This window comes from Excalfactoria chinensis, chromosome 7 (assembly GCF_039878825.1).
Source record: "Excalfactoria chinensis isolate bCotChi1 chromosome 7, bCotChi1.hap2, whole genome shotgun sequence".
In the NCBI taxonomy this organism is placed as follows: domain Eukaryota; kingdom Metazoa; phylum Chordata; class Aves; order Galliformes; family Phasianidae; genus Excalfactoria; species Excalfactoria chinensis.
In genome coordinates this window covers 19060918-19086356 of record NC_092831.1, presented here as the reverse complement: position 1 = coordinate 19086356, position 25439 = coordinate 19060918, and the positions used below count along the sequence as shown (strand labels likewise).

Below are 25439 nucleotides of genomic sequence, written 5' to 3'. Positions count from 1 at the left end.
GTTGCAGCAAGGCACAGAACTTTCCTGTGTCCCCAAGTGCATGTACAATACAAGTAAGCAAATTGACAATTAATGCAGCTGCTTTGGTTTTATTTCAGAACAAATTCCCTTTCTCACATAGGTTTCAGTTCCAGTCCCACTGAACATTTCTGTCTTGTGCCCTAAGCTTGCTGTTGACCCAGTTTAAGTCAGCCCTGTGAGGCTTTGTGCTGACCCAGTTGGCTCTCAGTGCTCACACGTAGCTGGAGGATGCAGAAATACAGTGTGGTGGGAACTTTGAAATGTCCAAACAGACACAAAAACCCAGGAAAGCTGCATCTTGCTTCCAGCTGAAGTAAGAGCAAATGCCATGTATTCTTTTAGGGCTAATTTACTAGAGTAAAGTTGGTGCAATGGTACTCATAGCAAGTGTTGTAGAAAGCTGAAGCACGGTGCTAATTGTCAGACGTGGTAAATGTGGTTTACAAGAACTTTGTTTTCATACATTTACGTGGACTGCACTGGATGTGTAGCCCAGCTAGTGTGGTGTGAAGAAGGCCCCCGCTGAGCTCAGGTGGAGTTGCCTTATAATCTAAATGTACACATTCAGTGTAGGTGACAAAAAGCTAATATTATGATAAGTAAAAAAAGTTACTGAGAAAGCACACAGACATGCACCGAAAAGTAGGCCAGGAACCAAGTGGGTTCCTGTTGCACAGGGTCTTATAAAAGCAGGCTGTGTTGCACATCAACATTTACACTGACGTTTTTATGCAGTTTGTAAAATCGATCAGTAGGGACTCAATGTCAACCAGAATGGTTATTTTGCTCTCTAGCTCACAGTCCACCAAGGTGAACTGCAAACCTGGCTCAGATGGCCTAGAGGCCCAGTGAGCTCCTGTCATCTGCCGATTGGTGTTTTCAAGTAATTTCACAGAATGCAGTGTTACAGTTTCTCTTAGATTTGCGGTTGTTCTGAGGGTGACCTGTCACCTTACTAATCCACTGCTGAAATGGAATGCTTTTGCTTGTATAAACTTTCCAGTTCTGTCATACAAATTCACTGTGTTTGCTGAGGTGAAACTGCAACACAGAGAAAACCAGATCTAACAACAGCATTCTTTTCTGCAAACTACCTGAGACCAGTGTCTCTTCTTAGGTTTTAAAGTTAGCTGCACAAAGCCAGGAGCTGTTGCAGGTTTCTACAGTAACTGCAAAATAGTTTCACTTTTTTTTCTGACTCCATACTGTCTTCCTTTTAATAAAATGGCCTAATTTTAACAAAGCAAAACAAAAGATTGTTTCCCATCCTCCCCCCCCCCCTTTTTTTTTTTAATTGATCCAGTCTCTTCTGTACCTTTCAATGAAGTTATCACACTGGTCAACTCCTGTTTGGTTTTATGGGGAAAAAGAAAATATTTATAGAACATTTTAATCTTTCCAGTGACTGAATGTTTTCACAGAAATGATAAACTATCACAACAGCTTTTTATTTGCTGGGAGCATGGAAGAGTTGTCACTGGACTGTATATCAAGTTGTGTTTTTTTGATGCTTTGGACAACAGAAGTATTTATCTATACTCCACTGAGGTAACTGGAGAGGAGTACTAATTTTAATAGGCAGTCTCTGAAAGATGGGAAAAGGAAAATTGAGTGGCAGTTTACTGCGAGTACTTTTTATTTTATTGTAGCTGGGTCGTTTTAGACTCCCATAGTTCAGGTTGTATAACTAAGTGTAGAATTTTATTTTCCAAAGATTTCCCCTCTTAAATTTAGCAAAGAAGGATAACCTGGTAGGTTAGATTATTGAGCTTACTTGGAGGAGGTCTTCAGTCCCTGTCTTGTCAAAAGCTTCCCACACAATTGCAAATGAGTTGCGTCATCCATAAATACTTAGCAGGAAAATTGACTGCTACCACCCCTTGCCTGGTGTGTCCGCTCATACTGTAGGGTCTCTAGAGATTGGGCTGCCTTGTGTTACCCAGTAGGATGCTTTCACATGTGATGCTGAGGTCTTGTAGGTGATGCTGAAGATCACAGTTCAGTGGATTAGTACACGAGTTGGACACTCGCTAATGATCCTTTAATCTGCCATGTGCCCTCCCTGAGTGTGACAGTGGCTTCATTTTCCCTGCCAGTGACATCAACAGCTGTGTGATGGAAGATACTACTAACATTTAAGAGTTTTGCAGATGTTTCACGGCACTAATGCACTTAGTACAGTACATTTCTGTGAAATGAATATTTTATTTCATTTGTTGACAATTTGCATGAGCAACACTTAATGCCATCAGTTTGTGTTACTGGAGACCCTTGAGGACGTGACCCAAGCAGCTCATTCCTTCTCACTCTGTCTTGAGCCTTTCAGAAGTAGTGTGCTCTTGAAATTCTGCCTTTGTCTTCCTGTATTCTGCTCACAGGGAAAATCTGGGGATGCTCAATGATTTTGATACGTATTTCATTGTCATGTACCTATCTATTAATAATATTCTACTAAGGACGTTATGTTGATGCACTTGTAAATGTGAAACATTGCAGTTTCTATCTGTTTGGTTTTTGTTTTTTTCTAGGTAGAGAACCGTCCAAAATATTATGGAAGAGAGTAAGTAATATGCATCTCAATGTGCTTTATCTCCGTGATGTGTTGATTTATGCCATTTACAGGAAAGCCTGAAAGTGTTTGCAGTGGGCACCCTGTTTTTCAGCATGGTTTGCACAGAAGCATAGAGGCTTGGACGTGCCACTGCACCCTTCAAAGGGGAGCCCCGTTGTTTCTGCCAGGCTGCTCATTTTGCTTTTGCAGCGAGAGCTTTTGCTCCATTTCCTTGCAGCATGTCATGCTTGCCATCACATTATTGCAGCACCGCCATTTTTTTTTCTACCAAAATTTACAGCTGCTATCTCTGATGGCTCTGGATGTTATTGAGTGATAACTTACTTGAGAAAATTTCTGCACTTCCAGGGAGTTGTCTCTTTTTTTCACTCCACTCTCCAACTGGCCTTTGTGAAAGATGTTTGCATGCAGGAAAAAGATTAGAAACACAAATGTAATATAAACGGATATCTTATACGTGTATTTGTTTTCAGACTGATAAGGCAAAGGTGGCAAGATCTAGTGTGGGGGAAGGAAAACAGATCTGATTTGTGTATATTTTGGTAAAAAATGCTTAGCTTGGTACTTTAACCAGTAGTCACTAAGACTGTGCCATCCCCAGGATTTTAGCAAGTTGCTGCAGTATCCCTGAATGTTGCAAAATATTGGATCACATGCATCTGACACAGAGCATCTGAAGCCAAGAGGATAAAATGGACTCTTTTCTACATATGAAATTAATGGCTGCCAATTGTAAAATAGTATGCTTGTTTCATAGATAAAGAGAAGCCTTCCTGAACCATTTAAAATGATTTGAAATAGAGCCAAAAAGAGATTAATTTAATATGTAGGCTCCTGCAAAACAGTCATTTTTATGTTACTTTCATTTTCAAAAACTATGGCTGGTGTTTTTTGAGGAGGAGGTGATTTATAAGTGAAAAAAACATGTGTTTCAAAATGCTTTTGTTTCTTAGATTTCATGGCATGATCTCAAGGGAAGAAGCTGACCAGTTATTAAGTGTTGCAGAGGGAAGCTATCTCATTCGTGAAAGCCAAAGGCAACCTGGAACCTACACTTTGGCATTAAGGTTGGTAATTAATATTTCATTTTAAAATGTATGAAATATTCAAAGGGTTGTGCTGTGTTGTTGACCTTAATGCTTAAATTGCCTTGTGATTCTTTTAATTTTTTAGGAATCACGGTAAGTATTTAAGGAACTTGCGCTTTTTTACTCTAATTACTGATTTGGTATCTTTAGCCTTCTGAAGTCCCTTAGCTGCTTCTGAAGTGCTAATGGCCCTTTTCTGTTTGCACCTCCAAGATCATGGCACTTGTGTTTCTGCTGATTTTCATTCATTTTGCAATTCTCCCCCACCCTCACAGATGTGACCCCATTTAGATACTAGGAGAGCAGTCAAGAAACAGAAGGCATCTCATCTCATGAGGTCTCATGAGCAGTCTAATCCGTGGGTTACTTACTAGCTAGTTAGCTGTTGCTGAAGAGCAGTTCATTCTCTCTAGGCCCTCTGTGGGACAGCCTATAAATCAGGTGTCTTTTTGTATGATCATCTCTTAACTGACTGTGTTTGCAAATCTGTTTACTTGCTCTGAAAAATCCCAGCAAGTAGATCAGATAATACTCTCAATGAAACAAAAAATAACTTAAATAGTTGTAAATGTATATAGTTTAATTACTTTTAAAGTAATTGTGTTTATTCTGCTGTGAGCTGCATACGTAAACAGTCAAATGGGAAACAGTGTTAGTAGCACAGTTTTAAATCAAAGTTTTTCTGCTGAAAAGCATTGAAAGAGAAGGTAATTACTGAAATCTTATTATGATTCAAATAAGAATATCCTGAAATAATAGATTGTCAGGAGTTAGTTTTCTTTCTCAGGAAAAGTTATGTTGTACTGAGATACTTGTTTGAGTAATAATATTACAGACAGAGGCCATCATTTGTGTGTGAGTCACTATACTGCCCAAAAGAAGAGATAGTTGCGACTTAGTTAACTGCAGTAAAAATACGGGAATGTAGTTTCCATGGCCAGAAAGGAAATCAGTCAGTAGGGTAGCATGAATAGGCAAAACCTTTCAAGTTTGAGAGAAGACTTTGACTTTAGGGTCTCCAGCTTCATTTCCTCTTTTCAAGCTGTGTGAATCAATGTGATCTTTTCAGACAGAGCTTTAATTCCTCTCTGCCTTTCCTAGAGTCATATTAATTTTAAGATCACTTCTATATGATTATTACTTTCTTTTCTCTGTCTGCCTTGTTTGTTTGTTTTTTAACCCTTGAGGTGGGAGGAAAGAAAACTTGGTCAGCTGTTAGAAAAAGCTGAAAGAAACATCCACAGAACAGGTTTCACTTTATTTAATAAGTTTACCCAGCAGTGCCAGAGAGGTGATCCAATCCTGCAGTAACAACTTAGTTCCAACCGTGAAACATTTTCAAGTTCATTTAAATATTTCAGCTTAGTGTTACTAAATGAAGTGAAGGTGTTACATGCTCTTCCAGAATTTGAAAGGAAAATATCCTTTATTTGATATATTTATTTTACACTACTTTTTAAATCTACTTAATCCTATTTAATGCCCTTCATCATTTGGTCTATGCTGTATTGTTAAGGTTTCTAGCACAGTTAAATCGAAAGAAAAAACAAAATCTTGACTACAAAGCAAGATAGATCAAGAGATAGGGGTAAAACCTATTATCACTACCCAAGCATAATTTTGAATGTATCATTCTCTATGCTGCTAATCTGATAGAGATTAATGAATCCTAGCTCATCTTTGTGCTGTGATTACTACAGAAGAGCTCACGGAGAGCTATATCTCATGGGAAAAACACCCACTTTCTCTCGTTTTCTCTCTCTGTATCCTTACGGCTCATTCTCTTCTAGACTGTACTTAGAGTGTACACCTTCCAGAGATAGTCATTGGCTGCTCTGCGTTGAAGGTTTCCACTTGTTAAACAGCTTAATCTTCCTAGAAGATAATGAATAAACTATTAACTCCATAAATCATAACTCATTTATAGGCAGTCAGAATTCACAGATAGAAAAACATGTTTTTTAGTGAAATCTGGAACAGATTGGACTATTGCATGAAGCTTGTAGTTTCAACTAAGCTTAAGTGCACAGAATCCACGTGCAGTTGATGCATGAAGATTCTTATTGGTGTTACCCCATTCCTGATACAGGTCTTTTGCATTTCAGTATTATTTTTTTTAGCTTATTTTAGGGCGTACCTTTGTCATCATGAAAGGGGCAGATCTGAGAAGAGGTCTGGTTAGTTGTTTGCAAGGAGTTTATCCTCCTCAGTTGTGTAGCTTTATTATTATGTCAACAAGTTAAAGATTCATCTCAGAATTACACTTGATGTTCCTTAGTTTTTGCAGTATAAGAAATATAAGAAATAACAACTGATCTTCATTTACTTTTCCTAAGCCAGTCACATCCCCATTATTCTTTGTTTGACAGGTCAATGAGCCCAAGGCTATACATTCAGGTTTTGTAAGGAAGTTGTTCCATACATCTCACCATTTCTGTCATCTTTTCTGTGTGCCTTTCTTTGTGGTGATTTTTGGAGGCAAGGAGACCAGAACTGCACATCCTGTTCAGAATGATGTAGGCCATGAAGTTTTCTTTCTTTGTTCTTGCTGCCCATCCAAATGATTTTTTATTTTTATTTTTTTTACTGTGGAGCATTAGGTTCTCATGCTTTTATAAACTAGCTTCAGTAAATCTAAAGGCCTTGCAGCTCTTGAGCTGCAAGAGCTATAGACACAGCCTAGCACAGGTGAAATGATCACGTGTAGAACAGGGCAACCAATTGCTTTTACAGGCATAACCAGGTCAGTCAGATTCTTAGTGTGATGCTGTCGAACAGTTAACTGAAGTCAAAATCAAAGTTTGGAATATTTCTTCTTTAATGAGGTAGAACAAGTGATTGTCACTCCCGAGAACTTCTCAGTTAGTTATGCTGTCTGTGAGTTACCATAGAACCTGTTTGTCGCTTACATAAGAAACTGCATTTCGATCACCTTCTAATGGGCTATTTTTGTCTACTTTCATCCATTATCATGCAATTAGTTTGCTTCATGACTTCATTAAGATAGGAGTGTCTTTTATGTTTAAATTTGAAACAAATGAGCTTTTGTTTTCAGAAAACAATTTTTTTTTTTCAGAATTTATAACAGAATAGGAGCTTGTTAAGGAAAAAAACCTACATTGGAATTATCATTTTCTAAGCGTGTGAGTTTGGTTAAATATCCAAAGCCATCCTTCAAATAAAATCAATGTTCAGCGCCCGAGTAGGCCTGTGAAATTGTATCAGTTCAGACACCGGATGAAATAGAATGAAAAATAAACACACATGGGAGCATCAAATCAGCACCCTGGTATCTTTAATGCCTGTACTTAATCATGAATACATTTTTTCATAGCTGTTTTTGGTTTGTGTTTTTAAAGCACAACAGAAACCGCCAGTGTTTACTAATTAATTAGTCAGAGAATGCCACTGAAATTTTTTTGCATCCCTGAGGTTTAAGAAGAACGACTAACATAAGTAGATTATTGTAGGTATGGCTGTGTGTCCATACGTATCGGGGTGTCTATAACAATGCGACACGTTTTGTTGTTAATTAAATGTTCCAAATGGATGAAAGGAAATGAAAATTCCTAATTAACTCCTGGAGGTATTAGATCTGCTTTTAAAATTGGCAAAACAGTAGTATAGTGCTTAATGCTAGGACCTATAGCAAATGACAGTAACAATAAGACACGGTTTGCAATGTAGTCTTTTGTGGTTGAGAGCTTGTTTAATAATTAGGGTGAGGATAAAGAGGAAATGGGTAGAGATTGTACTAGCGGTAGGCGTTGAAGTGTGATGGTACTGCATGTTCTTTTGAGCAGATATCTGCTGTAGCACATTTAGTTGGTTACCATGGTTTCCCTTCCTGCAAATTCTATTGTTGTGATACTGAGAATGAATTGAAATAAGGTTCTGCAGCAGGATTTTTAAAAAAGGTAATAATGTTAGCCGTGATTATGAGTCATGTTTTCTTTGTGTTTGGGGGCTAGGGCGTACTCAAGATTATGTGGCATCAGGAGAGAATTCTTAAGGCAAAATAAATGTCAAAAATTAGTAATGCTTAGCTTAGTCAACCAGCTACATGTATTGTGCAAGAAATTGATCTGTATATCCTCTCTCCTTTACTATGAAACTGCATTAAGAAAGTAGCCACTGATATTTTAAAAGGCAGCATAACTGGCAGGCTATTGGATTATAATGCTGCAGATGAACCTTATTAATTTCAGCAGACTATTACTTCAGTAGCTGAATGGCGCTCATTTTCAGCAGCCTCTTTTGGGGTACTCATGCCATGCTCTTCCAGAAGATGTGTTGATAGTCCTTGGATTCCTCGTACATCTAAAACTGAACATTTGCAAAAGGTTTCTTGAAAGCAGAGGTTAGAACTGTGTGTCTGTGTTCTGCTAGAAAGACAGCTTATGGAGGCAGGGGCACAGGTATGGAAGTGAGAAAAGAGAATGCTTTGAAACAACTTCCTGTGTAATGGCTGAATTACATTTTTATTTTTTTTTCATCACAAATGTGGCACAATTTGGCCATGCTTCATCCTGAATCCAAAGCTGTTTGAGGGAGGGAACGGCACAACTGACTGCATCCTTTCACTTAACCTTAGTGACAACGTTCTGACATCATTTTAGTTGGTAGGGGGAAAAAACGTCATAAAGACATTTTTCAAGACGAAACTTTGCACGTCTTCCTACTTTCAGTATGTTTTTAACCAATGTGCAGCTCTACATCAGGCACTGATCGGCAGTAGTAAGAGCTGAATTCATTTTGTAGAAACCTTTCTAGTCAAGGTTACACAATATTACACAATATTCCTTGATTCCCAGCTGAGATACCTGGGTAACTGTATATCTGTATGTCTGTGTATGAACACACATAAGCATGCAGCCCTAAGTTTAACGGGGTTAAATAGAATTGCTCCAAGACATGACTGAACTTACCTATGGAGTATGCATGTTTCAGCCTGGCCCATTTTGGTCAGTTTTCTTTGTTCTGCGTGAAATGGTAAAAGGGTGCTCCTTCCTTGGTGGTGAGCTGAAGCTCTCAGGGAAAAAGTCTTGTTTTTCCCTTAGGCTTAGCCTTTCACGCTTCCATTGGTGCAGAATTCATGTGAGTGTTTCAGAAATTGGCCACTAAGGTATCTGAAGCTTCTTTCAAGATGAAAGCAACAGTTCATGCTTAAAGCTATTTTAATAGGCTAACATAACAGGTATGCCAGCTGATATGCCGGGCTTTACTCTCTTCCTTGTGAACAGCCAAATATTTCTTTTATGAAGGTTTAAATTCTACTGAAACTAAAGCTGTCATCTTGTTGGCTGCATGCATAGCAAGAGCTAGAGCTAGCCCCAGGGAAAGCAGCATGCTGATAAATTTTGGATTTCACTTTTATGCTCTGAAATAAAACAATTGGACCTCTATTTGAATGATCTTCCCTGTAAAAGAAGTTTATTTTTCTATATAAAATTTTGTACTGAATAATATACTCTATTACTCTGTCAATAAAGTGAGATGTTCAGCTCCCAGTAAATAACATAGCTGTCCTGCACGTTGTCTGTCTTATGTAAAGTGCAGCTGGGCACTACTAAAATGCCTTCACTGAAGCATTTAGAACAATAATAAATAGCTACTAACCTTAATGAGTAATTAACTGGCTACCTAGGCCCTCCCACAGGCTAGAATGCTTTTTTCCTTATGGTTCATGTCTTCTTGCTGTGTTCCTGTTCTCCATCCCTCCTCTTCCCATCTGTTGTTGTTGTCAGCTCCGTTTTCTTTTGACTCGTGTCTAATTTATCTTTGGCAATTTGGTTTGCTGCAGACTTTCTCCTGCTCGTGTAAGTTCTCGGAGGAGTATTCACCACTTTGGTAGCAGTATAAACTTTGTTACTTGTCCAAAAGCTGTCTGTGTTTGGTGCATGTAGCTCATGTGCATTTTATGCCGTGCTTAGGCCAAGAATTGGAAAGTTGTGGCCCAGCTGTCAGGGTGACTCCATTAGGTCTCTTGAGCAGCGATCCATACTGTATTGTGCTGTTCTTAATGTCTGCCTGGACTGAAGCTTCTGAGCTTTATCAGAGTTGAAGCATTAAAAAAATCCAAGTATAACATGGTCAGTTGAATATATGTAGCATACATCGCTTTGTTCTTCCTCCCTTTCCCTTCCCTTTCAGAGATGCACACCTTTCTGTCATCAGCAAGTTCTGCTGAAGTGCCTTCTTGCTCCATTGTCCTTGGAAAGTGACAGGAACATCCTCAAGTTTGTCCTCATTTTCTATTCCTCATCAGTAAGCATAAACAGTCCTTCAGCTGTAGATACTATGGGTGCTTTATAAATATGTTTTCAAAATAACACTCAATAGCTTCACATTTCCGTTTAATCTCATAATTGTTTTTATCAAAACATTTATGAATTATTCAAACACCAAAAGAACCGGCAGGAATAACTGTTATCTGGCCCACTTTTCCTTCTCCCTCTTACATACTTTGATGTAACTTCTCTGAGTTTAGTATAGTTTGGCCTAATTTCATAGATGCTAGGAAAGAGCATCTAGCTAATTTTTATTGTAGATTTTGTTCAGGAATAAATAGTAACCTGGCCTACCTACTGCTGCAATTGTGCCAAGGAAGAAATCGTATTATAGAGAAGAAGTTGTTCTGTTTCACAGAGTCCCTTTAAAATTTAAAAATAATTACAGTGCAAATTATTTTACAAAGTTTTTTGTCATCTATTTTCTCCCACTGCTAATTCACAAAACGCTTTAATGGCAGATTGGGCATCAACCAAAGGGTAATTAAATACTTAGAGATGGCAAAATGTAGCAATATAGTAATTAAACTATTCTATCAGTTATTTATGTAGTCATGGTCAAGAGACATCATGGGGAGTTCCCCACATTGAGCAGTTATTTTTGTCATTAGCAGCACAACGCTGTTTTGAAAATACAGAAATGTTGAATATATTCCCCTGTATAGCTTAGGGATTTTAGTCTAATGTATTGAAATGAAACTTCATCTGAAAAGATATCCAAGTATATACAAAGAGTTCTACGTGCAGATGTCATGTCACAAATCACAGAATGCCATCAGTTTCTTCTGTGTGCTGTTGTGACCTGACAAATCAGAGAACAGGTCTCTGGCTCTGCCCATATCTCTATACCACCCTGATGCTGCAGGCTGGGCATGTCTATATTGCAAATTGCAAATGAGGGTCCTGCTCTGATATATTGGTGGCCCACTGTCTTTGCAGTTCATGTAACCACCCTTTTTCTTCATTTGAGCACAGTGGCAGGAAGCGCTCAAAGCTGTAGATGGAAAAAATGCTATTTAGTCTTGCACGTCTTTTATTTTCCATACAGTGCATTGAGAAAACAGCTTTTAAGTAAGCAGCAAATAATGTAGTAGCTTTAATTAAGTTGAGTAAACCTACTTGGAAGGTTGGGATTAAAAGTGGTTTTAGGCAAATCAGATTTGACAAAATCTCTCTGGAACAGAAATCTTACTGTGGTAATTTTTAATCTAAATAAAACTTTAAAAAATAATCCTATTTTGTTTTTAATATAGCCCTTGAGACATTGAGTAATATCCTGTAAAGTATCTGTAAAGAAAACAAACAACATAGAAACAAAAGAACAGCATTTCTCCACTCCCTTCTCCATAGTCGGCCATCCTAGTAGATAACGGAGAGGGACAGAATCGTTAAGTTCATTGCACTTGCAAAGCTATTTAATGATAAGGACATTTCTTTCACTTTAAGACTTTCACTTTTCACTTTAAGACTTCCTCTTGTGTTTTCTTGATCTACTGAATTTAAATATGCATGCTGTCTTAGTAAGATCAGTTAAAAGCAATATACTGTTTGGATGAGAATATCTGTGGAAGCGTTTGAGTTAAGGTGGTCATGAGCTTCTTGGGAAGAAAGTGCCATAAATGAAACAAAAATGAACATGTTTGAGCATTATGCTGTGGCAGTTCTCTCTGTTTGAATGATTACAGTGGAATTTCCATTACAGACCTGACGTTGTTCTAAATTTACCAGGCAAAGACCATCTGATATGACCTAAAATGAGAATGTTATGCACAAGCCGAATAAAATCTGTACATGCGTTTTGAAATTTGCAGAGCAGGCACTGAGGAGAATTGATACTTAAGCTTAGAAAAATTAAAGCACAGTTCTGCTTTAAAGGAATACAGCAACCATGGAGTTGCACTGTAAAGTTAACACTCAGAGGGAGGTGGTGTTGTTTTTCTTTTTTCTAGAAGATAGCTATATCTGCTTAATGTGAAGCTGTGAAAGTTACTAATGTTCCTGCTAGTAACAGTTCCAAAAGATGTTTTTTTCAAGGCATATCAGCACAGATTTTAAAAATATTCTTGCTTTCATTTGAAGAGAAAACAGCAGGCTTTTGCTGCTTTCCCTTTTGTATATATAGGTTTCAAATGTGTCTTAATCACTAACCATAGTGATTCTTTTCCTAAGAAGCACCAAAGTCTTGCCAGGTAGAGAAAGCTGTAAAACATTGCCCAAACATTGGTACTGATTCTGATTGAATCGTCAGAGCAATCTCAGAGATGTCCTATCAAGTTCAAATGGAATAGGGCAGCTGCAGTACTAAGAAAAGGTAATACTCCTGTACAACAGTTTTATGTCAGAACCAAAACTTATTTTCAAGCAACCTATCACTGTTCAGGAACACTGAGAGTGGTTCTACATATTAAGTGATCTTACTGCACGTTAATAGCATACATGGTTATTGATAGATCAGCTGGCCTTTGTTCTGAATTTGAGATGGTGAGGATCAGCTGTTAAAGCTATTAAAAATAAGACCTTGAGACAGAAGAAAATTTTTCCTCTTAATTTTCTTGGATTTATTTATGAAACACGTTATTACAGTACCTAGGGCTGGTAGCAGTTTGAGTTCTCTGTTTTCAGCAGTTGTTATCTCCTACTGATGCCCTGGAGCAGTTGTCTCTCACTTGTTCTGTCTGTGGCACAGCTCGGGATCCACAGGGCATTGCCATTGCTCTAGTCCTCCCTGCCATGCTGCTTGCACAGTGCTGGTCCCTTTTTGGACAAGGAAGTGTGGGGGACAGAACAGTGAAATAATCTTCAGCCTCATTTCATAGGGACTGCTGAGAGGCTGCCATCAAGGACACAGCAGCAGCTTGGAATTATTTTACCTGGTCCTAAGTGAGTTGAAGGTTTTGTCTACATTGGCATGAGGTAGCCACGTTTCGTTTGTAGCTCTGGGATTTGTTTTCTCTTTTGAAGGATGCCACGTGTTTTTTTTCCATGTTAATCTACATTTTCATATGTTCATCCAGCCCTTGGGTCTGATGAGATTTCAGGGATAACTTTAGAACTAATTAATGATAATCAAGCTATTGTAGTCAGCCAGCAAGTACTGCCCTTCCAGATGGCACAGGAAAATTGTCTCGGATGACTGTATTCTGCCACTTTTCCCAGCCTCATCAGACAGTAGGGATTTTTTGTCTCTGCTTTTATTAAGAGCACCTTTACTTTCAACTTCTAATGCATTTGATTTCTGTTATGCATTTATGTTGGGTTTTGGAGCCGTCCTCCTCTGATACCCTGGGAAGAAGGCACATTCCACAGTTCCTCAGCCAACCTCAGAAATATTGCCAATAAACAATAAAACATTAACAAATAAAAACAAAAGTTTAGCTGGTCTCAGGAGTCAGAGACCTTCTGGATTAACTGTGTAGGTTTTGGCAGCATTCAAGATCTGCATTCTTTGACCAGGGAATTGGCCAAAAAAGGATCTGTGGAATAATTTGTTTCCCTTCACATGAACACAGCATGATCAGGAGATATTCAACACTGCTTACATTTCTGTAGCTTTTTTTTTTTTTTTCTTGGAGTATCAAGACTCTTAAGTATTGAATGTGAGTTTTCTGAAGTTAGAGCTGAGATTATGACATGTAATTTTAAGCAAGACTTTTCTACTTTTCTACCTTCTTGCCACAAAGTGCATTAAAGATACTTTTCTCCAAGGGAAGAATAAGTCCAACTGACCTTCTGTCACATGCACAGAACTTAAGATTTCCCAGCTCCAAGTATGAAGATGGCAATGTCAGAACTAATGAGGATGTAGGAATCACTGTGGGGTGCTGACTTTATGGTATGGTGGCAGCTAAGCGTTAAACGGTGCTTTTGTCTGTAGGTAGAGGCTAGATATTCTTCTCATCATAAAATAGCCTGTGAAAGAGATGAACAGCTAATGTACTGTTCTGTGTTTAGACTGTAAAATCCATCATGTTAAATGGTAAGAACGCACAGATGGGCTCTCAGTCCTTCACTTCTTCCTTTTGTTTGATCAATGAATGCTGCTTACGGAGTGGTTGGTGGAGTCTGAAGCCTGCCTTTCTCATGCTATGGGTACCCAATTCAGTTCTTTAGTCCTTTATTACTGGCTACATTTACTCTACCATTTAATCCTTTTTCCCACGTTGTGTCCGCTCTGTCCCACTGGAAACCAAGGGGACTAGACGGAGTGATTGCTTTTCAGACAACTTGGAATAAGAAAAGTCTTTTATCTGTAGTCCTGCTGCTTGCAAACAAATGCACAATAGATACAGTAAGACCGTTAGAGGTGTCAGAGGTCTATTTCTTTTTCTTGGAAAAACATCTAATGTTCCCTTGTTTAAACCAAAAGAGAACATACATTATTTGTGTCCTGTTTTCTGTTTCTAAAACAAAAAACAGCTGGTACTAATGCTTGCCTTTAGGAAGAGACCATCAGGAAGTTGAAAAATCAAATCTTGGCTCTGCTTAGTTTCCACGGTGATGTATAAAGTAGGCTGCAGTAATGTTGTAGAAGGTAAACATAAGGAAATATTCTTGCTAATGGAAAAATTTAAGCCATAACATTAAATAAGAGTGAAGTTCAAATTTGGATTGATCATGTGCAAGTGGACGTGTACTTTGCATTTATATCTCATCAAAATAGTACCATTGTGTGGTGAGAAACTTAAATGAGTTTGAGAGAGGTAAAATGAAGAGTTATCAGACATCATATTGATAGAGATTCTTGGTGTATTGATTTCTGTGGATTTTTTCTTCCTTGTTGCTAATACCATTCAATTTCAAAAACATTGTATTTCCCCACAGTGTTTCCAATAAGAAATGAATAGAGAGAAAACAGTTCAATGTGGAACAAATGGAAAAGCAGATAAAGGCAAACTGTTCGATTTTCACCCCTTGCAGCAGTGATTACAGCACTGACAGAGAGTAACTTGTTTATTTAAATACCTCCCTTCAGAGCTAATTGTTAAATTATCTTAAGGTATTTTGAACTGAGAAACTTGAGAGCACCTTCAGAAGGCCATGCATACAGAAAAAAATGGATGTTCTGCTCCCCAGATCCATATGAGAAGAGGCGAAAGCCTGTTGTGAGGTTTAGAAGATGAGTTTAAGTAAGAGTGCTGCTAAAGAACTAAAACTTTGTACTTGTGTGCTGACATGTGGGTCAGTACTGGGATAAAGATGATGCCCTTCACGGAATCCAATTCCTTGTAGTATCTTTCATGCTTTATGGGCAGCAGTGTGAGCACATGTACAGCATAAGGGCTGTTCAGTAAAACATCTGGGGTACAACCATGCACCTGCTGGCCCCTATGTGAAGAGCATAAATATTTCAAAAACTTCTGATTGTTCTCTGCATTGGGCCATCTTTTCTTTAGAACTTTGTTTTAGACTCTGAAGTATGTTATTAAAGCCAGGCCATCATGGGTAGTAATCAGCCCTGAGAAGCTTTTCTGTGCCTTATCTTTTCTTGATAAGATTAGCATAATACTTTCTCTTCTAGAAAGCTAAGAGCCATAAGTGACCTTCTGCTTCTTTAAAGCTCGTGGAGCTTTAAAGACAGTGCATTGGTCCTGCTGACTTGAGCAGGAGGTAGTGAAGGTTGCTTGGCACTGTACAGTGCTGAGCACTCTGAGCTCATATTAACCTTACGAATGGCTGAGGGAATGCAAAGGATATGTCTCGTGGGCAAAACTTCTCTGCCACATGCTAAGCTGAGTCAGTTTTGCCGCTTTATACAGTAAAGTATTTGTGCTGCTGTGCCACTACTCCCTCATTGCAGACTAGCACTGTGTGAATACACAACTTGTAGACAGTGCATGCCTTAGAAAGCTTACTGTTGGCAGGGAAAGAAGTAAAATTGGTGGAAGTAGAGATAGGGAGCTTGAGAAGATGTTGGGATGATACTGGTTGAATCTAACTACTGGGCATAACCAGTAAAAATAATGTGTGAGAGGAAAGGAGAAAATCATTAGTGAGTTAACCGTCCAATTAAAACTGATTTATGCCCAATATTCCCAAAAATGTGGCCTGGAAAGAAGATGCTTTAAAGAGTGAGCCTGAACACGTTCCTACCCTTTCTGCTCTATCTTGGGATGTTATCTTTCTACTTTCTCAATGTCTTGTTTTCACTCCAAATTGTGTTTGTGATCAAATTATTGTTGGTTAAAAATGCTTTTTTTCCTGTTGTTTTGTAATATCTTGCTTTTCAGTTTGATGCACTGAACATTTTATTTGTGTGGCATAAAAACCTGCATATATGTGCCAATTAATTTCCAGTAAAATGCCATGTAGTTTCTACGCAACATGTCCTCTATTATTAGTGAGCCAGATGTGGATTCCTGAGAGCTCCCCAGGAGTGTGTTGCTTCACAATTAAGTGTACTTCAGATGTAGTAGCTCCTGAAATTACAGTCATTGTCAAGTTTGGCATTTTGATTCAGAAAACAAGAGGAAGAATTACACATTGAAGAACAAATGATTTTGCCCATACTTGAAGGAAGATTGCTTATATATTTCATCCGTGGCAAGGTCTAATATGCCTTCTGTTGCTGGGCAAGGCCGCTTTGAAAAGAAATCACTTCAGCAAATCACCAGTGCTTTCTTTATTCCTTAACATCTTCTGTGGAACTTGTGATTGTGAAATGAAAGCAATTTATTCTTTCAAATTTAGTTTCTAATATTCATTTGGCTGATCTGACTTCACAAAGGGGCCCAGTACCCCAAGCAGTACCCTTGCTGCGGTCTGACCAAGGAATAGCATTGAAGTGAACTATAAAAGCATCTCCTTGCCTCCATCTTCTCTGCATGAAATGCATTGGCTGTTTCCAAGCACAAACACTGGTGTGTTTTCACAAGTTGAGATTACTTTTAGGCAGCAAATTGTTGCAGGTTCAAAGTATAGATTTTGAGAAGGTGCTGATATTCAGGTAAGATCAGTGTTCCTGTTTGTGGTTGCCTAAAGACTGTGTCAAGTCTGATTGTATCCATACTGCAGAATTGTTAGTATCAGATAGCTGACACGTTATGCATGTTATAAAGATTTGCTTGAAGCTCAGGACTTAGCAGTCATAACACAGAAGGAGGTTTGTACAAAGCTTGAAGAGTTAGTCCTTGGCCTTTGGCCAGGAATAAAGAGTGCTTACCCTTGTGCCATTTTGTCCTGTGCTGCTCCACTTCTGGCAGCAGTTCTGCTTCAGTGTAATTGTTGGCACCGAAGCCAAGCTGAGTCCTGAATGGCCTCTTGCAGCAAGAAAGCAGGGGTGCAGAGGTCTGAGACTGCATCAAAACTCCATATTGATCAACTGTAATAGAGGACGCTATTATGAGAACCCTTCACATTAGAGCCACGCAAATTGACTACAGCAGTAGTGCAGTAGTGAAGTACTAAAAAAAAAGGCCATAAAGAACATGAAGTAATTCTCAGTTTTTTCACAGGATAATGAAGAGGCTAAAAGAACATAAGAACAAACAGCCTCTTTTGGGAAAATTACTGTTTTGGCTATTTATCTGCAGCTGTTAATCTCTCCTCCCTATCTGTCTTAAGTAGTAGTTGAGTTTTTTAGTCATGTCTGAACTTAGCTTAGTCGCAGCTTTAAGTGATAAAGTATTTTTTTATTGTTTGCAAAGGCTTGATTGCTCTTCTTTATTCTTGCTTACTGTTATTTCAAAAAAATACTTTCCCATTTCATTGAGGCAGATTTGGAAGTCAAACCAGAAACTTCAGACTCTACTACGATGGAAAGCACTTTGTTGGGGAGAAACGTTTTGAGTCCATCCATGACCTGGTGACAGATGGATTGATTACTCTTTATATTGAAACCAAGGCAGCAGAATACATTGCCAAGATGACAATAAATCCAATTTATGAACACATAGGATATACAACTTTAAACAGAGAGCCAGCACACAAAAAACATATGCCAGCCCTGAGAGATGCACATGATGGCAAAGACTCTACAGGAGAGGATGAGGTAGCAGAAAAGAGGGTAAGCAATTGTTAACCCACACTCTTCTTTCTGTTAGATTTTTTTACTTTATACTTCTAAACTTCCCATCCCACTATAAAGTACTGAAGGTATCTGTAGATATTTAGTCAACACAGTTATTTCTAGTATTGCATTAGAAGTGATATTTCATATTGTTTGTGTTGTTTTTTAATGGTGTACTTGTGCGTATTGCAAATTTCAGAAGTGTGTTACTTTTCCTTGTAAGGTTCCTTTCTTCAGGTTTTTTTCACCATTACAGATGTTACCATTAAGTCATTCTTTTATTTCAAGTAGGCTAAAAATATTTCATCTAGAGATTGTTAACAGTGTCTAAAACAATTGCCCATTGATAAAAAAAAAAAAAGTATTCCTTGCATTCCTTCCAGCATTCCCTAAACAAAATGCATTCCATAATCTCTTCTGCAGTCTGTGTACAGTGACAGTAAAGTTGTCCGCGTTATAAATAAGCCTGTTCATTAAGATGATAAAAAGTTAAAACATTTCGCTCGGCTAAGTTCAGCCTGTCAGAAGCTGACAGTGCTATTTTTGGCCTCAGCCAGACTTATGAAGAAAGATTGCTCTCTTCAAAGAGTTGCATTATCAGCTGAGAACTGACTGCATTGTGGATTAAAAAGAAAAACGAACAACAAAGAAATCTTAGAAGCAGAGAAAACAAATATTAAAGGAGATGGGAATGTATCAGGCAGACAAAGCAGCTGCCTGAGACATTATTCACTTTATTGAGACTTTTTTAAAGAAAGCAAAATATAGATTCCATCATGTTAAACTAATTACTTGGTTTATTGAAAAGCCAGCATGTTAAAGTCTTTTTAAAGTGTATTCTTACATATGTTTATGTGTGAATGCATGTATAATAATCTGATATGCTCCCCTACTTCGCTGACTTCACAATGACATCAGGAGTATCTAACATGCTTTTAATGCTTGGAAGAAATACTAACCTTAGTTTGGAACATGTGTTTGTTTTTCCAATCAGAAATATGTCTGTGATCTCAGGTTGTCTTGCGGGCAAGGAGTGTTCTCACTAATGATTTCCAACATACACGAGCATCATAATGAGACTAAGTTGTGTTCAGAGTCCATAGGGAGGCTCGTAGTTTTGGTCCTTCAGATCCTTCTTCAGCAGTCTGGTGGACCAGACCCGTGCTGAATTTGTGGAGAGATGAAGCTCCCAACTTGGTTTGAGAATGAATCTCAGTTTGCCCTACTCCAATCAGATCATTGTAATGAAAGAAATACCTATGGGCATATTGATACTAGTTGACCGTATTAAATATTGGATTTATTTCCTGTGAAGCACTAGTGGTAGGGGTGTGACAGCTCCTGACAGCCATTGACTTGCAGCGTGTTTCAAAAGAATTTCTTCTTGTGTTATCACAGAGGGTTCATTGTAATGCAAAGCCTGGGTAAAAATCTTGAGTTCTGTATGAGTTCTGGAAGTCACCATTTTGGCTTGCTTGGGTAAAATTGACTCTTACTGCATTTAGCAGCTTTCAAGTGACAGACAACTCTGTTCTGTCACAACATTTTTTTAGACTGATGCAAAGGGGATTTTGATTACCATTACTGAAAGATGCTGGGTTTTGTACAATTCATGGTGTTATGTCAGACTCACCGACAAAATGTGAATATTGTTTTGAATATTTTTCATTAGATAGTTCAGTACTTATGAAGCATTTCTCACATGTAGAGATTTTAGGTGAAAAACATTTAGAGAGGTCAGTTTTGTAATGGCAGCATCCCACACAGTTTGGAAGTTACAAGCAACTCAGGTTGCTTTGTCTGCCACGTGGCTGAACTGCAGTGACTGTTGCCAGCCTAAAGCCCAGCTTTTGAATTTCTTTACTGTATGTGCATTGGAACAATGTTGGCATGGACACAGTGGGGCACACAGTCATCTCAGTGCAGTTAAATGTGAAGATTCCAGTTTAATTTAAAGTCACTGCTAGTTGGGATCACTACTCTTGGCTTTGCAGGAAAGGCACAGCATGGTCCTTTTACTGCAGAGTGGCAGAAAGGTCACACCTTTGCTGCCTGTGTCCACCTCTTAGTGCCTTTGCTGGACTCCCAAGTGTCACCTCACCCAGCAGATCTCCAAGGGGAATGAGACACTCAGCCGTGTGACTGGTCCCAGCAGCAACCTCAGCATTTGCAGTGAGCCCTTGGGCCCAGCTGAGGCTTGCCAGATCTGTCCTCTGTAAGTTGTAGGATGTGGGGAAGGAGAGAAATGCAGCAGTGGCCTTGCCCGGTGTCCCTGCAAGGGATATGTATGTGCTGCAGGAGTGGCGGGGAAAGGAGACCTGCTAGATTATGAGCTTTTTGTTGATGTATGTCCTCTACTAAATTGCTTAGAAGGTCACTGTACCCTTTTTGTGCGGGCTCCTGCTTCTTATTGATATTTACTTGAAAACTTCAATTTATAATCACATACTCCTGGCCTTATTATGAGCAATCGTTTGAATAATTTAGCCATGGCAGAAGGAAGCCTTGCAGGACACTGATAAATAGGTCAAGTATTTTCTATGTATGTTTGGCAGGAGGAATTATTCAATATGAAGGGTATATCACTGAATCAACATTGACAATTCTAGCAGAGAATGCAAAGAAAATTGTCCAAAATCTAACAATATTAAAAAAAAAAACAAACAAAACTTATCATCTGAAAAGTAAATGCTGTGTACTGTGACACTGACATGATGATAAAGATTTCTGCACAGTGCAGTATTTGGCATCTAATGCACCTTTATCAACTTTACACTGTCATCAGGGAGCTTCTCCCTCAATTGTCACTGTACGTTCCCTTTCTGTAAACAGAGAAAAAAGTCCAGGTCTTGAGTACTGAGACTAAATATGCTCCTAGATTTGCAGATTCAGGAGATGTTCAGATCCAGCTCCAAGCTTTGTGACTGTCTCGCAGTCCTGTGTGAGCACTGTACAAAAGATAAATCCTTCAGAAGAAGGAAAGGAAGGAGACGTGCTCTGGCTGGGGAACAGCTGGTGGGAGTGTAATTTCACTTCCTGACATAAAATCAAGTGGAGGAAATTGGGCAGCCAGAGAACACACCTCTAACTTGAGAATGAAATATTAAAGAGCACTTTGCCTAGCTGGGAATTTGGTATGGGGCTTTGGCAGAGAATGCCACTGATGTATATTAGATCCCTCCTGCTGTACACTAATACTCCTTCGTTTGTTCTCCACACTTTTCAGCTATTAATCTGTATTAGAAGAACTCGTTGTATGCTGGGTGACCTGATATATTCAATGCGTTAAAAATGAGTTTTAGTAATGGGGAAGTATTTAAAGACAGTAAGAGTTGAAAAGGCAAAAAATTACAGTCAGTAGATGAGAACTGTGGGACACAAGTCACAATACTCCTAAGTACTGAGTCCTGCAACAGACTGCATTGTGGAGCGATTTAAGATGCAGTTCTTAATAGAAAAAGCATGAGAATGCACTATCCTGCCTCCATGGTTATGAGAAGGATTTTTACTGTTTACTTTGTACAAGTTGAAAATAGAATTACTGGGTACTGATTTATGATTTTCATAACCTGTGAAAAAATTAAATAGATAACTGGAGGAGTGGAGATTGAAAACGGGAGAGGGCTTGATGTGCTCCAGTGCCCTGAATAGGTATTCTAGCTGCCATGCTATAAGGGTATTGTTGGTTCCCAAAACAGTCTGCAGATTGTTCAGGGCTCAATTGTGCAGCCATCGTGGTCTGTCTGTTAAGAGAGAGGCCTGGGATTCATTTGAAAGGAGCTTCCCATGTGGATTCAGTCAGTATGGCCTAATGTGGGGATGGAAATAATACCCACTATCGTAAGATTTACTGTTCTCATGTGCCTTGAATACTGATGGATTTCTGAACGTTTTCCACTCTCAGAGGTAATTACGGCCTTGAAAGAGATGACTTGATCGAGTTAAATACCTTACAAAAATGGTAGCTCTACAAAATTAATAAATACCTAGATATATACATCAAAGTCCTTCTCAAAAGCCCTGCAAAACATGGAATTATTTTTTTTCATTTTGACATGCTTTGAAATATTAGTGTAAGGTGTATGATTTATCCAAAATTTAACATTTGTTACAAGAAAACAAAATAATCAGTTATGATCTCTCCTGTCTTTCAGAATGAAATACTGAGGCTAATGTTAGGATAGCAACTGAACCGTGTCTATTCTTGTTTACGCTGGTGACAAGTGCTGTTTCTTCAAGAAGCTGCCGTAATAGCAAATCAGATGAAACCCATTTCTAGACTGTGTTACATTCAGTTCAATTCCTGAAGACAGAAAGAACTGATAGAAGGTTTGTGCAGCAGTCATCCAACAAAATCACCCTTTTGTTCTATTTTTTATGGTCCGAGAGGTGATACTGTTTATTTTGCTCTGTAGTGACCAAGGCTGACTGCAACTCTGTTCAGGGAGATTTGGAAATGTAAACCTTTGTCATTTTAGTAAGAAACATGCTTTTAAGCCTGCCTCCAAAGATAATCCAGAGCATGAAGTCAATTGCAGTATCTGTGTACATTTCTAATCGATTCATGCCAGCCTCCACATCGAAAATGGAGGGTCACCGTTACAGTTGCTCCCAGAGGACTAGTCTCATTTCCCAGCTTTGAGCCAGTACTGGTATTTTCATTAAGACCACGACTGCTTATCTGCTCTTGTTCTCGCTCAAATCTGTTAGTAAGATCTGCTCGAAACCTCCCTCCACCAGGCTCATTTCATTTTCAGGGAAAGAACTCCAGGAAATGTATCAGGAAATGTATCTGAAAAAGATACAGTATTCTGTTGTGGAAGCATAATCCCCCTCAGGGAAGTCTGTAATGGAGGAAGGCAACTTTTGAGTGTTACTTGGCACCCAGTGATGCCAAGGCTGGGAGTAGTGGGGGCTGGAAAGAAGACAAGGTCTTAATGGTCGTAGAAGATGTGCTTTAGGAGTGAGGAAATCTTGATGCTGGAAGCTGTTTGAAATATTTCCACTTAATCAAATTAAAGATTTTATCAGAGAAGATGGATGTGTAAGGTCTGACGCTGTAGACAAGCTGTAGCTAGATCAAGGGTAGCATCAAAGCAGTAATGCTCTTAAATGTACAGCTTATAAACGTTTACCGTGAAGTTCGCTTAAAGACACACGAGGCTGAGCACTGAAGAATCCCACGGGTTAACCAGAGGAGATTGTCAACTCTTTTCTCACAAATGTTCTTTCCTAGTCCCCGTGCGGGTGTCTGTGACAATCATTCTGTAAGTTTAATGTAATTTATAAATAAAACATAGCCCTGTGGAAGGCAAAAACTTCTATTTATTTCTTCTGGGCTTAGCCTGTCTTTCTGCAGAGGCTTCAAAGCACAGACAATTTTGTCAATAGCAAGAAAGTTCCTAATGGAACGAAGGATGAGTCTGCTTTTTAGGTAGCTGCTGCAGTGCGTCAGCAACGTTATAGTCCACGGAGGTTACCTCAGTCTTCCTCATCTTCCCTTCAGGGGTCCTTGGCATTTCTGGTGGTAGTGACCTAGTACTACGTATATGCCATTACATATGGCCTATGCAGTTCAAAATAAGACTGTAAATGGCTGCATTATGTTTTTATAAGCACATATGTTTTCAACTTAACTGTATATTTATTAAGACCTGAGAAAGATGAGCTAATTGCACGTGCTGTTCAGCATGCAGGCATCAGCACAAGAAGGTTTGTTTCTGCAGGGTGCTTTTTCTGCTCACAGTCACTGAGAGTAATCTATGCCCTTATCATGTTCAGCGTGGCAGTAAAATTGATACACTAAAAAGATTATATAAACTGATATTGTTTTAAGATTCAGGGCTTCCAAATGAAGCGTAAACTTTGCTAATTGAATCCTTAGGTCACAAGAATATCTTGTTCTACTCTCACTGGTGCTTTGCGCTTGCAGAAGGTATACTACCAAGCCAGACTCTTTTCAAGGGTCTCAGGCTGGACCAGTGTCTCTGCTCCAGTGCTAAAAACAGTTTCTTGGCTCAACTGATTGTCCCAGGCAAACTGTCATCTTCTTTCCTTGCTAGTCCTTTTGGCACTCAGCTGTGCTCTATTAGTTCCTGTGTTTTGCAAATGGCATCCCAGCTGATTCCATTTAACCTTCCAGAACCTCACCCACCTGTGCCTTTAAAGCACATTAATGTAATGGCGATGCAATGATATGGAGAATTACCATGGAATGAAGGCTGCATGTCTGTGTTGGTAGCTTGACTGGATACTGCTGGTCTAGTATTGCAAAGTTAAAAGCAATTTAGGCCATACAAACTTTGAAGTGAAGAGTGGCTTGGGTCATGTTGCATTTCAAATGCACAGCCTCCCATCTCAGAGCTGTGCTGTGGGTATGCATAGCTGAGGATCAGCATTTCACTTCAGCATTGCTTCGTAGGTGCCTGTCGCTTAGTTGCTCACTGAGAAGAGTTACCTTCTGCGTTGTCACGTAAGTGTAGCTTTTTTGTGATCTGGCACGTGAGGTCTATACACAGAGGTGGAGTTTTTGTAAAGTCCAGTGTTTAATTATACCAAGAGGCTAACTGCCATATGAAATTAGGGGCAGTCCCTCAGGCTCACAACCAGGCTCTCCACAAAAGCACGGGGAGTAATTGCCCTCGGTGTATTCCTGTGCCTGCTCAAGCCTTTGTAAAATGAATGCTGAACAAAACTGTTAAGAAGGCTGTAAAGCAGTATGATATCTGTGCAATTAAGTCTGAAGAATACTGGTTGTGTTGTTGCTGATAAAATGAAGCCATTAGCGATGAATGAGGTGCTTTTCTTTTCCTGTGCCTTCAGTGTTGATAGAGGTAAATCTGTGTGAAACTAGTAAAATGCAGTTCCGGGGTTTCTGACGTTTGGTAGTTTTGGTCTGGTTACATTTTTACTGCCTTTCTTACCTGACCAAAGCTTCTCTGTTGTTGTCTGGTGGGCATTTCCTTCCTTTTCCCTTGGCATAGACTAGCACGGGGAAGGAGAGAGGAAGGAAGCTCACAAGAAGCCAGAGAGATTGGCTGCCTTCTGGTGGAAAGAGATTTTCTCATGGATCTTAAGAGATGGGACATGGAAATAGAGAGGTCTGGCTCAAGATAAAGATTGTGGCTTCAGCCTTAGAAGAAGCCCGTTGCTTCCCATCTGCAGGGGCTGTATACTTATGGCTTCCAGAAAGGCTGATGAGATGTATAGTGAGGAAGCCCCACATCTGTATATATAGAAACGAAGGCCTTTTCTTTAAAACTAGTTTTCCTTGACTGTTTTTCTGTTCTCATAACTCCATAGTCCTTCCAGTGGTCCCAGACATGATCTGGCAGATCTCTCTCAGAGCAGGCATGTGATTGCCACTTCTCACTCGTGCCACAAGTTTCCTGGGCAGTGAGGGACTGCAGTGGGTTGCTAGCTGGCAGCTCTGTCATTTGTTGTTCTGTTTCCATAGCTGTGTG

The 25439-nt window shown here is 39.1% G+C and overlaps 1 protein-coding gene across 5 annotated transcripts in view; it reads left to right on the top strand.

The window, feature by feature from the left end:
• CHN1 (chimerin 1) overlaps positions 1 to 25439 on the top strand; it is an 82849-nt gene that overhangs the window by 23847 nt on the left and 33563 nt on the right. For all 5 annotated transcript variants that reach the window (XM_072341210.1, XM_072341215.1, XM_072341212.1 and 2 more), the window contains 3 exons: positions 2554 to 2581; positions 3547 to 3660; positions 17685 to 17973. In XM_072341210.1, coding sequence (XP_072197311.1) covers positions 2554 to 2581; positions 3547 to 3660; positions 17685 to 17973 — 431 coding nt within the window. The remainder of the gene's footprint in view (positions 1 to 2553; positions 2582 to 3546; positions 3661 to 17684; positions 17974 to 25439) is intronic.